The 14099-nt window shown below is 29.2% G+C and overlaps 1 protein-coding gene across 1 annotated transcript in view; it reads right to left on the bottom strand.

Annotated features, from left to right (window-relative positions):
• The window catches only part of Cdc16 (cell division cycle protein 16), a 76749-nt gene extending 63501 nt beyond the window's left edge, over positions 1 to 13248 (bottom strand). The window contains exons 1-4 of the mRNA XM_035350643.2: positions 13096 to 13248; positions 6866 to 6920; positions 5914 to 6011; positions 1117 to 1155 (exon numbers count right to left, since the gene is read on the bottom strand). Coding sequence (XP_035206534.1) covers positions 1117 to 1155; positions 5914 to 6011; positions 6866 to 6920; positions 13096 to 13218 — 315 coding nt within the window. The 5' untranslated portion in view covers positions 13219 to 13248. The remainder of the gene's footprint in view (positions 1 to 1116; positions 1156 to 5913; positions 6012 to 6865; positions 6921 to 13095) is intronic.
• Between the last annotated feature and the right edge of the window lie 851 nt (positions 13249 to 14099).

The raw sequence follows: 14099 nt of genomic DNA, 5'->3' as shown, positions 1-14099 counted from the left end.
TGAAGTTTCAATAACTTCATTATTGAGAAGCATATGTTATTTATTATGTTGCAAAACATGAGGTTTTACATTTCATTTGCAATGGACTTCAAATGAAAGTAGATCTTGCATTATTTGAAAAACAAAAATGATCTAGGTGAAACTATATTAAACAAATTTATATATATTTAATGAAACTGTACTGAATGAATGAATTAAAAACACAATTACAAACAATTACACAATTCAAACAGTTAATAATTATTTCAAATTACTGCTACCTTTCTGAAATTAGAACAGTATCTATAAAATAATATCACAAAAATATGCAAATTAAATTACATATTTGAAATATAAAAATTATATGCTATTTAATTAATCACTTACCAAATAATTCATCATCTCTTATACATATTTAGTTTCATTAATTAGAATATATGCATAAAACAAAGATATAAGAAAATTCAAAACTGTATGCAAAATTAACCTCACAATTTATTTTAATAAAGCATTATTTTTTCTGCAAAATGTACAATCAGTTATAGAATTAAAACTGTAGAGAAGTTTGTTTCCCTCAGATTACAAAGACTTCTTTTTAGTTGAATTTAAAAATAATAAAATGTATGTATAATGTATATATATATATATAAGTATGTATATAAATAATGTATAATATATATTATTATGTATTAATAATTATTATGTATTAATTTCAAAAATGCAAATCCATGTGTGCTATGTGTATAACCTGGGTAGCCACATAAATACTTTTTGGCAAATATAGTAAGTTGCCTCTTAATATTTTTTCACAGCTTCTCAGTGAGCGTACGGATAGTAAGAAAATACCTAAATTTGAATTTTAATACAAAAATTTAATAATATATATGTAAAATTATCATTAAAAATCTTATTTAATGAGTATAAAGTGAACATTTTCTTGTTCACTTAAGTCATTAACTCTTATTTTTTAATAATATGTATATTTTAAAATTTAAAAATTATTTTATTTTTAATTGAATAAAACAATTTAATTTGATAATAATCGATAAATGGAACAGAAGTGAAATAGAAACAGACTAAAGTAAAAGCAATCATTAAAAACTGATTAAATAAAAAACATTTATGAACCATACTTACATGACATTTTGCAGCTAAGTATCTACACCCTGAATCTGTCTGAAAAAAATATATTTTAAAAATTTTAAAGTTTTATCAAGAAAAACAAATATTAAAAAATTTTATATGGAAATAATGATAAAATAACTATCAATTTATAGAAGAAAAAAAAAAGGGAAACATTTGATAACCTGTGGCATGCATTTTCAATTAATACTTCTTGAGGGGAAAAAAGCAGGTACTTGTGAGCTATTCAGATCTAGAAACTACAGAAGGCACCAAGAAAATAACAATAATTTGTGAAAAAATATGTGCCTTCCACTTCGCCCCTTTGGAAATTAACAAGGTTCTTCCCTCTCCCAAATCATAACTATGCAATGAAAAGGACACAAAGCTACGGGCCTACAAATAACGAGCTTGAAACTTAGCATAGCAAATGAACATTAACTTGCTTGATGAACTGTTTCATACAGCAAGTTATCCCATCAGCAGAAAATCCAACGCAAAACTAAACCCATCAATCAAAAACTCAAGCTAAGGTACTCCTCACATTTAAAACACCTTAATACGACCTAAAGAGGTTGCTGACATACTAAAACAGAATGAAAATCATATTATCTATGAGCTAAAGCTAAGTCATATGAGTAATCCATAGATAAGCTTAAATGCTCTTTAAATAAAAGTATGCACCAAGATTGACACAGAATGCACCTCCATTGGTTCTGTCTTTCTAAGGGAAAAAATCTCACAGGGAAGCATCTAAAAAAAAATCTGATGTGTACACCACATGACTTCCTTGTACGAAATATTAAATTATATGCATTTTTTCTTGCATTTCATTTAAACTTATTGGATTGAATTAAATCTATTTTGCCGACAGCCCACAAACGACAATGGAATAAATGCATTCTTTAAAATTCACTCTATTTGTTTACCATAGCGACACTCTGGCGCTAGGTTCACTTAACAGTATTATATTTCGTTCATAACTCAAAATGTACAAAATTTATATCATTTAAAGAATTATCTGATCATTGCCACATGTTCTATTCAAATACTATAATAAAGCTAGAACGATGTATAAAAGAAATTAAGCAAACAAAACAAAAAAGAAATTTTTCACAGTCAGTTGAATATTTCTCATTCAATTAACTCAGTTCTCACTTAGCGACAAGGCAAAAATACATAAAAACTCAAAATATCTGTATTAAAAATTACTAATTATTAAAAATTAAATTATAAAAAATGAAGTAAATCTTAAAAACTTATTTCCTTGAAAAAATTCCAGAAAGGATTAAGCATGATTTAATTCGCAATAATAAACGAAGGCATTATCTTTGTTGTTGTGAAGCTAAGTTTCTCTCTAGATTAGCAACGAATCCACTATCCTGCTGTTTCAAATGTAAACAAGCAATGGCCACCATCAAAAAAAATTATTAGGATTAGCGGCACTTAAACAACTTTAAAATTGTTGATAATTCTAAAAAAATTCAACACAGATTTACTAAAGGCATAAAAACCTTAGCCGGAAGATAAGAATAACATAATTCAATCATTTTTAAAGCAAAAAATGTACAATTTACAAACATACAAGAGTAAAGAAATTGAGATCACTGAGCCGGGTAATAGAGTGGATATATATATATAAATATATTTATATACGTTTGCTTGCAAAATACGAGGTGCACATCTGCATGTTATAGCAGTCCTATATACAAAATTTCAACGTTCTGAAGCTACTCATTTTTGAGTTATGCGAGGACTGTACGTACATACGTTCATACAGACGCCACGAAAAATTCTTTTCAGAATTCATTTTAAAGCAGTTTTATAATTTTTTTGGAGGAAACGAGTCTTTTATTCTGTCCTTACGTACAAATATCACGCAAAAATATCGTTAAAGTGCATTTGATAGCGGTTAAAATGGATATTTTCGTTTAAATATGCTGCCTGAATCTTTTCGCGATTACAATACTTCCTTTTTACTTCGTACAAGGAAATAAAAAGGTTGGCATGCCTAGTATAGATACCCAAAGGATACTTTTATAGTAATTTTTTTACAAGAAATTTAGAATCGGCATAAATACAAAAAACTTTCTCACACGCCAAGATTTTGAATTTGTTATTTTTGCCTTCTGCTTTGTTACATTCTTATGATTTGTTAGGAGATAGCAAATAGTGACCATGCTTCTAGCCTACTTCGAAAATTTCTGCAAGATTACTATCTATTGCTCAAATAAAAATGCTCATAAAATATGCTTGATCATCCCCAGCTTTAAAAGGCTCAAATACAAAGGTTGATATTCATATTTCTAGCCTTGGCAACAGTAAGTGTTGCTAAGTAATCGCAGACGATTACAATTTAAAGTTTGATAGTTTTAACCATAACTTCTTCAGAACGTTTTGCAATTTTAGCATGATTTGTGTTGTTTACAGTAGATTGAAAAATTCATCTCAGGCAAAAAATGGAACTGACTTGAACATTTTCATGCGATTATTTTTTATAACTTTCAACGCGGATTATCAAAACAAAAGTGATTCAATGAACTTAATTCTTTATACAGCAATAAAGCATCACCCTACTGCACTGTAAAAAACTAGTATAACAAATTCAATCATGGTCAACGTTTGCTCCAGGACAAATTCTGTGAAGATCATCTAAAATCAGTTGTGCTAGAAAATATTGATGCTGTGTATGAACTGATTAAGCAAGATCGCCATGTGACATACCTTCAGATTGAGGCATCTTTGGGCATTAATATGACAAGCATCAATAAAATATTAAATGAACATTTGGCCGTAAAAAAGGATTTGTTTGCACTGGATCCCACATAATCTGACAAACACTCAAAAGAAGGCTTGTGTCGGTGCAAGGAATTGTTGAAAAAATATGTTCAAGGTGCATCAAAGGATTTGCATAACATTTACACAGGTGGTAAATCATGGATCTATGCACATGAGCCCAAATCAAAACAGCAACCGACTATGGGTCTTCTAACACAAGCCAAATCCAACAAAAATTGTTCACGGAAGAAGCACATCAAAGCAAATAGTTTGTTCAATTACGAATGGTACACAACCCTTTCTTTCCCAGAAGTCATCGGAGAAATTCAAAAAAAGCAGAAGAAGATGTGAATTATTCTTCATCATGACAATGTAAGCTCTCACATGTCGGCTCAAACAAAGGAATTTTTAACGGGACAAAGCATTAAATTCATGGGTCATTTGCCGTACAGCCTTGATTGGACACCCAATTACATTTTTATTCCTGCATATCAAAAATAAATTATGTGGTCGTCGATTTATGACATCCGAAGAAGCAGTTGATGCATTCAAAATGCATGTTTTTGGAGTTACCTCAATCGAAATGGGAAAAGTTATTCGAAAATTTGTTCAAACACATGCAAAAGTGTGTTAATCTTCACGGAGAATATTTTGAAAAATAATAAAAACAATTTCGATCCCAAACATTTGTTTTTTCATTATTAGGCCAGAACTATATGGCCATCACTAAAAAAATATTATAACTAATTTAACTGATACTGCTTCTTCTAGCAAAACAAATTAGAAAAATTGAGCAAAATGTTCAATGATTTTACAGTAGATTATTTTCCTACTAGAATGAGCTATGAAATGATTTTGCATGTGCAGCTCTTTAATACCTGATTTAGAGTTTCCTCCCAATTTATAACTCGTTTTTATTATCACAATATAAAAACAATTGAACATGTAAAGTGATAATTACATATAAATAGGAAAATATAAATAGGAACCCTCGTATGTGTATTCAGTTGTTACAGAATATTTGTACCAGTTACATGCAACAATGAAATCACTATTTAATGCCAAAAAAGCAAAACCGAATATACGAAATATACCAAAAGGCAAAACTGTTGAAAATATCTGGCTACAACATTCCACTAAATGAATATGAAAATATTTAGTAATATTTGGAAATTGCTATCAAAGAAAGAGAAATCACAGTAAATCCGTAAGAAAACAAGAATTTTCAGTCAATTATACTCAAAATTAAAATTTTGAAGGAATCTGAAATACTAAAACTCTCATATTTTCTTTCATCCCATTGAAGGAATAATAATAAATCTACTTAAAAAAAAAAAAAAAAAAAAAGAAAAAAGAAAAGAAAAAAAAGAAAAATGAATCATCCAGATAATCATTAGTGACTCTGACTACTGTACTGACAGGCCAGGGTTTGATTCCCAGAGAAGGCATGGATGTAAACTGTCTGTCCCTTCATAGGGTGTAATGGTGGCAGCCTATTAGGTTCTTCTACAGAAAAATGACCACTGCTTCTGGAGTTAGTATGGACCCAAACATAAAATGCCCATCACTAAAAAAAATATTATAACCAATTTAACTGATACTGTTTCTTCTAGCAAAACAAATTAGAAAAATTGAGCAAAATGTTCAATGATTTTACAGTAGATTATTTTCCTACTAGAATAAGCTATGAAATGATTTTGCATGTGCAGCTCTTTAATACCTGATTTAGAGTTTCCTCCCAATTTATAACTCGTTTTTATTATCACAACATAAAAACAATTGAACATGTAAAGTGATAATTACACACCTACATGTATTAAATTACTTGAAACACAAAAACATGAAAGAGATCATTCAAATATTGAGGCTTAATAAGATGAATGAATAATTATACTTCACATAATTTTAATAGCTATCGATTAAAATTAACACAAAACATAATATAACAAGAAAAGTTTAGTAAATGAAAAGGGAGGAGGAAAAAATTAGACTAACCGCAATTTAAGTAAAACTCAGAAATATAAATAGTCTTACTTTGTGAAGATTTCTCGACTTAATGCAAACAGCAGCTCTATGGTACTGACCACTGTAATATAAACTTTGAGCTAGCCAATAAATATCAGAAGTATCATCTGAAATTAAAATTTATAAAAGATAATCTGTTAACAAAGAAGTAGGAAATGAATCAATCAAAATAAAATATATTCTATTTAATAAAATTTCAAGTAATCATAATTTTCAAAATTTTAGAAAACAGAAAGAGGAATCTTATATTCACATTTTTTCCCTATTTTTAAAACTTTTGACTGGCTTATTATGAATAAGTTATAAATCCATTTAAAATAGAATGACAACTGTTTATCCAATAAATTATAGCATAAACATATAATGCTTTTCAAGAATCTACATCATAGTGATGCAATAGAAAAAGGGACATAACACAAAAATTTGTAAAATTACTTATAAGAAACATCCAAAAAGATTTTAAATAAGCACTAAACTTCTATTTCACTATAGAAATTTTACTAACTATTCCTTTATTGTTGACTTTAAAATCAAACCATTAAAAGAAAATTGTAAAAAAATAAATTACTGCTGTGCTTAAAAATTGCTGCAACATCTGAATATTTAATCTTCAATTTAAATGTTATTTTTTTTTCTAGAAATTCATATAAAAATTATAACTTTTTTTTTTATGTACAAATTCTTTAGTATTTATGTACACATTCTCTAGTGTACAACTAAAACTCATAACTTCTTTATTTAATACTTTATTATATACATCCAGCCCAATTTATCATTAACCCTCCACCCCCAAAAAATCAATTGATCAAATAAAAAATCACGAGTTATAACTAATCTAAGCATCTTCTGTTTAAAGATCTCTTTTAAATAGTTTAAATTCAAAAATGAACTCTCTTGCATTCTCCCACCTTCAGCAAAAAAAAAAAAAAAAAAAAAAAATCTAGAATAAGTATTAACTTACCATTTGATACTGATGCAACTTTGTCAGCCCAGAAAATTGCAGCTTGGTACAGATGCTAAAAAGTTAAGAGAAAATTGTTATATTATTATTCAAAGCTTAAATGAAATATTTGTTATAAGAAAAAAAAACATTTAAAAATATGATTTTAATTCAATTTTTTTTAAAACTGAAGTAATTTTATACAGTATATATCAGGAAGGAGGTTATTTATATATAAAACAACACTTTGCATTCAACTATAAAATCAACATATACCACTTGACACAGAATAGTATACAACTGAGTACTGTTTTGCTAAAGAGGTACCAGTGAGCACAAACATAACATTAGTGTGAAATCTAACAAGATAGTAGCAACTCTAATAATACATAAAGCTTAATAATAATTTTATTAAGTACAGAAAAAAAAAAGTTCAAAACAGATTTTACTAGATTAATTTCAGATTACGCAGGTGGTATAAAAGTAACAATTTCGTTTAACACTACTAAAAACATTTATGTCTTCATGCAAGCACTGCCACGTGAATTCAATGAGGTAGGAATACAGATGGTGGTGACCGGTGTGTGGTCATATTTTACTGTTTTGCATATGGCATCCTATATCAGAATCAGTAATGCTGCATCCGATGTTAACTTGCAAATGATCATATCCAGCACCTGCCAATTCAGTTGTTTAAGTAATTGAAAAATATACGAGAAAAAATTTAAAGATTGACATTCATGTTTCTTGCTTATTCACAACATTGCACAGGGATTCATGGTAGAATATAAAGAAGTTATGACATTTAGTGACTAACATACTATTAACAGAAAAATATCCAAAACTGAATTTCATTTAAAAAAGTTTCAGTAATTAAAAATATCAAATTACAAAAATGGTGTTTCTTTGTTATAGCAGCCCCCGAGATTGAGTCGCCAATCAATCAAGTTATCTGGACAAAATCTCGATGCATGTTCTTAGACATTGGCATGTGATCATACATTAGCACTAGCTGTGTATTCTTATACCTCACCAGCTAACTGTATATCAGCACTGTGTTACATTTTTGCTCTCACCGCCTGTTTTTATATTTTTTAATTTTTATAATATTTTTGAATTCACATTATTTATTTAAATATGTATGTTTTTGTGTGTGTGTGTGTGAATATGTGTTAACAATCACAGCTTTAATAAATGTGAAAGTGCTGCAGTTGACTGGAACAATTACATGTGATCAAATAATAATAATAATGATTCTTATATTAATTCTTAAAAATATTCTTACGAAACAACATGCAAGTATTATTGTTATTATTATATTGTTCTGTTTATTTTTATACATCTGCAGTTCATGAGCTAAATTATAGCTGAGATCTTGGCATAAATCTAAAATCGCCAAATATGGTTAGGGACCACTGCAACAAAGTATAACAAAAATTTCTGAACCAATAATACAAATTTTTAACACTTATAAACTCTGATATTTCCTTAAAACTCAAGAATAGTTTAAATAAAAAAGGTTATTGTTTAATTTTTTTATATTAAAACAAGTATACAATTGCAAGATTACCTAAAATTTATATTAAAATTCGGGAAAATTACACAAAATGCAACGTTATTGATGCTTAACATGGTTTATAAAAACCTTAATATATGTGGGTTTCTCATCTAAAACTGGAAATTCTGATATTTAAACATCTTCCATATTTTGAAGCATTAAAACATTGTCTTCGATTGATAACAAAATGGAAAATAACTTTCAGAGTTAATAAAATGGGATAATATTTAATAAATCCTATGGAAAAAAATATTGGTACAATCATAATAATGGAACAAAATTTAATGTCTCCAATATTTTCAAGTATTAAAACACTGCATTTGATTGATAACAAAAACAACATAAAATGCAACTTTCATAGTTAGTAAAAAATCTCTTTTTTCAATAAAATGGTATTAACGGAGGAAATATAACTAAGCTACTTGCATATGACTGCATTATTATAGATATTTTATTCATTATATATAACATAATACTTCAAATTTTTAATTGCATGGATTTAAATCGTATGAGAAAAAATATGAGTACAATCATCATATCGGAAAACATTGTAATGTCTCCTATATTGTCACGTACTGAAAAACTATGTTTGATTGATAAGAGAAACAGCATAAAAATAATTTTCATAATTAGTCAAAATCCCTGTTTTCAATAAAATAGTATTAGAGCAGAAAATATAACTAAGCTACTTACATGTGATATTTTGTTCATTATGGAGAACATAATACTTAGATTTTTTTATTAACTAATGTTGTACACATGTTACAATGATATAACACGAGTTTAAAAAATATACAGCTCCAATACAATCAATGATTCATTTATAATCTGCTACACATTATTTATATTTATTCACACCTCCACGAAAAGTCAACTCATAGCTGAATTTCTGAATTAGGGTAAAACTTTTGTTTGTTCTTATCTTTTGTTTGTCTTACAGGTATTATTGCATTCAGAATTAATAATGACAAACAATAGGTTAAAATTTACTCTATAGTACTCCTTGGCGAATTGTCTCATTTTTGACGCCAAGATCAGTGCCAGGAAGGATCGGCACCAATTTGAAGATGGTGCCGATCAATTCCGCCCATTACACAAAACCAAAACAAGAAGTCAAAGACTTACACAAACTCAGTGTCCACGTAAATAGTGATCTATTTTAACTTAAAAAAACCTCAGAGAATTACACAAACTAGGCAAAGTAAATGTGCACTGCCTTAACTTTGCCCATGTACACATTGACCTATTTTAATATGAAAAACACCAGGAAATTGCACAAACTAGGCATTGTGCACTGCCTTTGACCATATGCACATCAATCTATTTTCACTTAAACAAAATCAGGAAGCTAAAACAAAGTTAAAACTATTATGTTAACCAGAAAAAATTTGCCGCTGTCTTAACACATAGAGACAAACAAATATCCAAAAATACACAAACAGAGAGTAATAAATAACCAAAAATACATATTTCCTAATGTAAAAATATTAAACAACAAATCTTTTAACAAAAATTAACACACAGAGACGAATAAATAAATGAAATGTCAGTTTTTTAATATACTGTTTTTTTCCCCGAGCATACGTTCATGCTTCCCACTACCATCTCCTACATCTTCCACATAAGCAATTCAAGTAAATGTTTGGTCGCTTTGGCTCATTCGCTGTTAATCAACATTCCTTCTTTGGTTGATCTTTACATTATGGTAACTTCGCGATTTTTTGGCGAAAATTTGGCGACCAACTCTCCTACAGCAACCCTCTATTTTTTTTCCCCGCCGCCATTTTGTCTTCACGAAGTAAAGATATGTTTCTTTTCTTTTTATCTACTGAACACTTCTTCCAACAATCTACTAGCCGAATTACACTTACGCTAGAAATTTTATCAAACAAAATTGCTTAATCATGACAAATATTCACTGCAAAATTGGGAAAAAGTGCACAATACCATACTCCTTACGAGTTTTTCAAAATAACACGTACACATAAACCATGTACACGCCGACTTATTTTTACTTAAAAAAACATCCCAGAATTGCACAAAAATGGCATTGCACACACTCTTCACTATATCCATGTACACTGCGTTTTTCTCATAAATTAGAAAAATTTCACGAAAATACATGACAATTTTTTCAATCTTTAAACCCGGTAAAAAGAACATATATGAAATTACCTGATCGCGAAAAAGTATTTACCCTTTACAAATATGAACATTTCCACATATAAAATAAATAAAATATCCAAAAACTTTTACCTTCAAATCATCTATTACATTATACACGTCACCAACGAATTCATACCGCAACCATTACAAATACTTAGTGTCAGATATTTAAATTATTTCCATGCACGTTTACTTCAACTAAAACGTACACCAAATTCTTACAAACATAAAATTTACAAAATAACTATTATTTAATTAAAATATAATTAAATTCAAAAACACTACTTAAAATATAAATGAGCACATACATTAAATTAATAAAAATTACCTTACAATCCTAATTACTTTAAACCAAATCATTGCTAATAACAATTTTCCCAATAATACCAAATTCCTTTACTTCCACCTTACATTTAGAACAATGCATAAAAATAATATCCTCAAATAATTAAAAATACTAACTTACCTAATCTTCTTCAGAATCTTGATTACGTGTCCGATAAACTTTTCTTCTTTCTGTTTAAGGATCTTTAAAATCATACTTATATTTCACAGCAAGGTACCAGGTAAAATAAATAAGTTAATAATACGTCTTCATTTCAATCTCACACAACCTTAAAGAAACAATTATTACTACCCTTTTCAATACCACTAAATACCCATTTCGAATTCACTTTAGATACGGCCATGGGATCCAAAAATTAACAAACACTGTTTCACACAACACAGAATAAAGCCAAATACAAAAGTTCCAGATTTTTTCACGATTTCCCCCCTTTTCCGATTAAAGAACCGTAATTCGTCCATTAATATCACATGACATATCCCATGATCTCTCTTTTCCCTCACACAAAATAATGCATAATCGGAGCTGAGTACTGCTCACATTATTACCAAAGTCCCAGGTAGTAACCTTTATCGCCTCCAAAATGTCGCCAAACTACCAGTTACCATATTGTAAAGATCAACCCCTTCTTTTACCCAAAAATAACCCTTTTTAATGGCAAAAACTGAACAAAAAACCACAATCTTCCCAAAGACTAGTTTCGCCAACATTATCAATATTAGGGGTTACCAAAAAACTTATTTCACGCAGCAGGCTTCCAGATTTCACAAACAACCAATACCAGCTGGCGATTTTTTCAGACAAAAACCAAACGGCACTTTACAGTAAAGATCAACCTAACATTACTACTTTTGGACTATCTGCACCTCTACTGAAAAGCCATGAAAAAATATTGATGAGGCAATGGACCAGGTCACCTAAAAAGTATTTGTGTGGCAATCCATAATGTTGCGAATAAATATTTATATGGCAACCCATGATGTCACAAAAAAGTTTTTCTATGGCAACCCAAGTATAGAGGTAACATCCAGGCTTTCCACTTCTCCAGATATCTTCCTCAACATAACAACAAATGAAAAAACTTCCTATGGAAATTTTAGTATTTTAGCATAGCTGTGGACCCCATACCCCCATACTGCAGGCTTTTATTTTTATTCTTGTTTTAAGATTTTTGTGCCAAGGTGAACAATTGTCTTTGTTTTTTTTTTTTTTTTTTTCTGAGATAACAAATTGTGTTCATAAGAATCACAATGAAAAAAAAAATAAAAAAAGAGAAATGCATATGTTTTGTATGGGAAAAGGAGAATGTAAAAGATAGGCAGCACTCAATGCATTGTAAAATAGACATAACAATGTTCAAACATTATTCTCTAAGCTGTCATCCAATTTATGAATGTTTCAAAAATTGCCAATGAGTTAGTAACTATAAAATGGGGGTGTAAATAATTGGAGTGCAAAATAGCATTTTGTAAAAAATTCAAAATTTTTTTGAGAAAAAACAAAAATCGGATCTAGATAATCAGAAAGTACTCAGTAATATCTTCCACTATAATTGTAATTCAAGACACTAATGAAAGCAATTAAAAAATTCCTCAAATAACCTACATTTTGAACTCGCACTTCAAATTTCATATCACCACACTCAAAATTTTAATAATTTACACAAACAGATAAACTTCTGTCTGTTACTGGTAAAAACTGAGAGTCGGGTAGTCCCTTTAAACATGTAGCAGAACTGCCGTATTTTCAAATATACACAAGGCAGTAAGAACTCTTGCATACACATATAAACATGTGTAGTATACATAAATTCAAATGCTTTAATCGTAATTTCAATTATTAATATTTTTTTAATATAGAAGTTATAAAAATATTGATCATATAGGTTTTGGGTACTTTATTATTAAGAACTTATTTATTATTAAATCTAAAATGTAGTATTTAACATGGATTTAGTAATTCCTACATTTGATTTCAAAACTGCTTCACTTTTGCAATTTGATAAGAATTTGGATCGAAAGGATTAATGAACATTTTCTTATTTGTACACTGTATATACTAAATGTCATTTTTCTCTTTCCCTGCAAGTTTCTAAAAATATTTCGACTGATTTGAATTTTCTTGAAGAGCAAAATAATTTGTGACAATTTTAAGCCCTATATGACGAAAAACTTTCCTCACCAAATCGATGTAGTTCCGAACTCTTTTCCGCAGGGCATCGAGGTTTACTTCAGTTGATGCAGAGCTATTTTCCTTTTTTGTAGGAAATGATTGTAAGCTCTCTTCGCTTTCACCCGCCATCATAAATATACAAAAGTGTAAACAAGGAGATGAGTTGAGTAGTACACGTTAAGCTCTTGGCAGCCTACTTATTTTTCACCCTTTAAGTCCTTCGGCCACAATAAGATAAACTTAAAAGAAAAAAAAAAAAAAAAAAACTAAAAAGGAAAAGCAGTTTTTTGTTTTGTTCATGTGGAACGACGAACGACGACAAAGATCGTATTTCATTCTCGAGTGTCAAGATGCAGAAACGTTTTCTTACTCGGCTTCTGATAAGCAATCTAGAGAAAAAAGAAAGAAGGACAGTGTAATAGTAGGAGAGATCAGAAAAGAATTTGGTCCGTGCTAGCGGCGGCAAGGCGGTTAGAATTAAGGCTCCTCTAATATATAGGAGCCTTAGTTAGAGTAGGATGAGGGAGAGTTTAACTCAAATGGTGAAGTTTGGCGGCCATGTTGCTGTTATCGCTGTGACTTGTGCAAGGAAGTCTGTAATTACAACATTTTTTTTTTTTTTCTTTTTTTCTTTTCTTTTTGAAGCATGTCAGCTTGTGTTGTATATGGATGCACAAACAGATTTTCGAAAAAGATTCCTGGGATTATTTTACACGCGTAAGTATTGATTTTTTTTATGTAATTTGATAGCTATGTTAAAAAATATCACAATGTCATGTTTTCTTTCCAGATGTGAAAAAAAAGACTTCATAATAATCAAAATATGTTAAATACATTTTAATGTTTCTGTTTATAGCTGGCATCTTAGTTCCCTAACATACAATGATGTATCCTAGGATTTAAACAGTATAATTTGAACGTTTTAGGTAATTCGTTTGATAATTTCCATGAAAAGTAAGACACCAGTTGTTACTATTTCTATGGGCTCTAGTGTATAATTGGTTGCCTCTTCG

Source organism: Stegodyphus dumicola, chromosome 1, assembly GCF_044657685.1.
Source record: "Stegodyphus dumicola isolate Sdum_Otavi_A_Nest chromosome 1, ASM4465768v1".
Lineage (NCBI taxonomy): Eukaryota > Metazoa > Arthropoda > Arachnida > Araneae > Eresidae > Stegodyphus > Stegodyphus dumicola.
The sequence above is the reverse complement of the archived record's forward strand: the minus strand, read 5'-3'. Positions and strand labels throughout refer to the sequence as shown.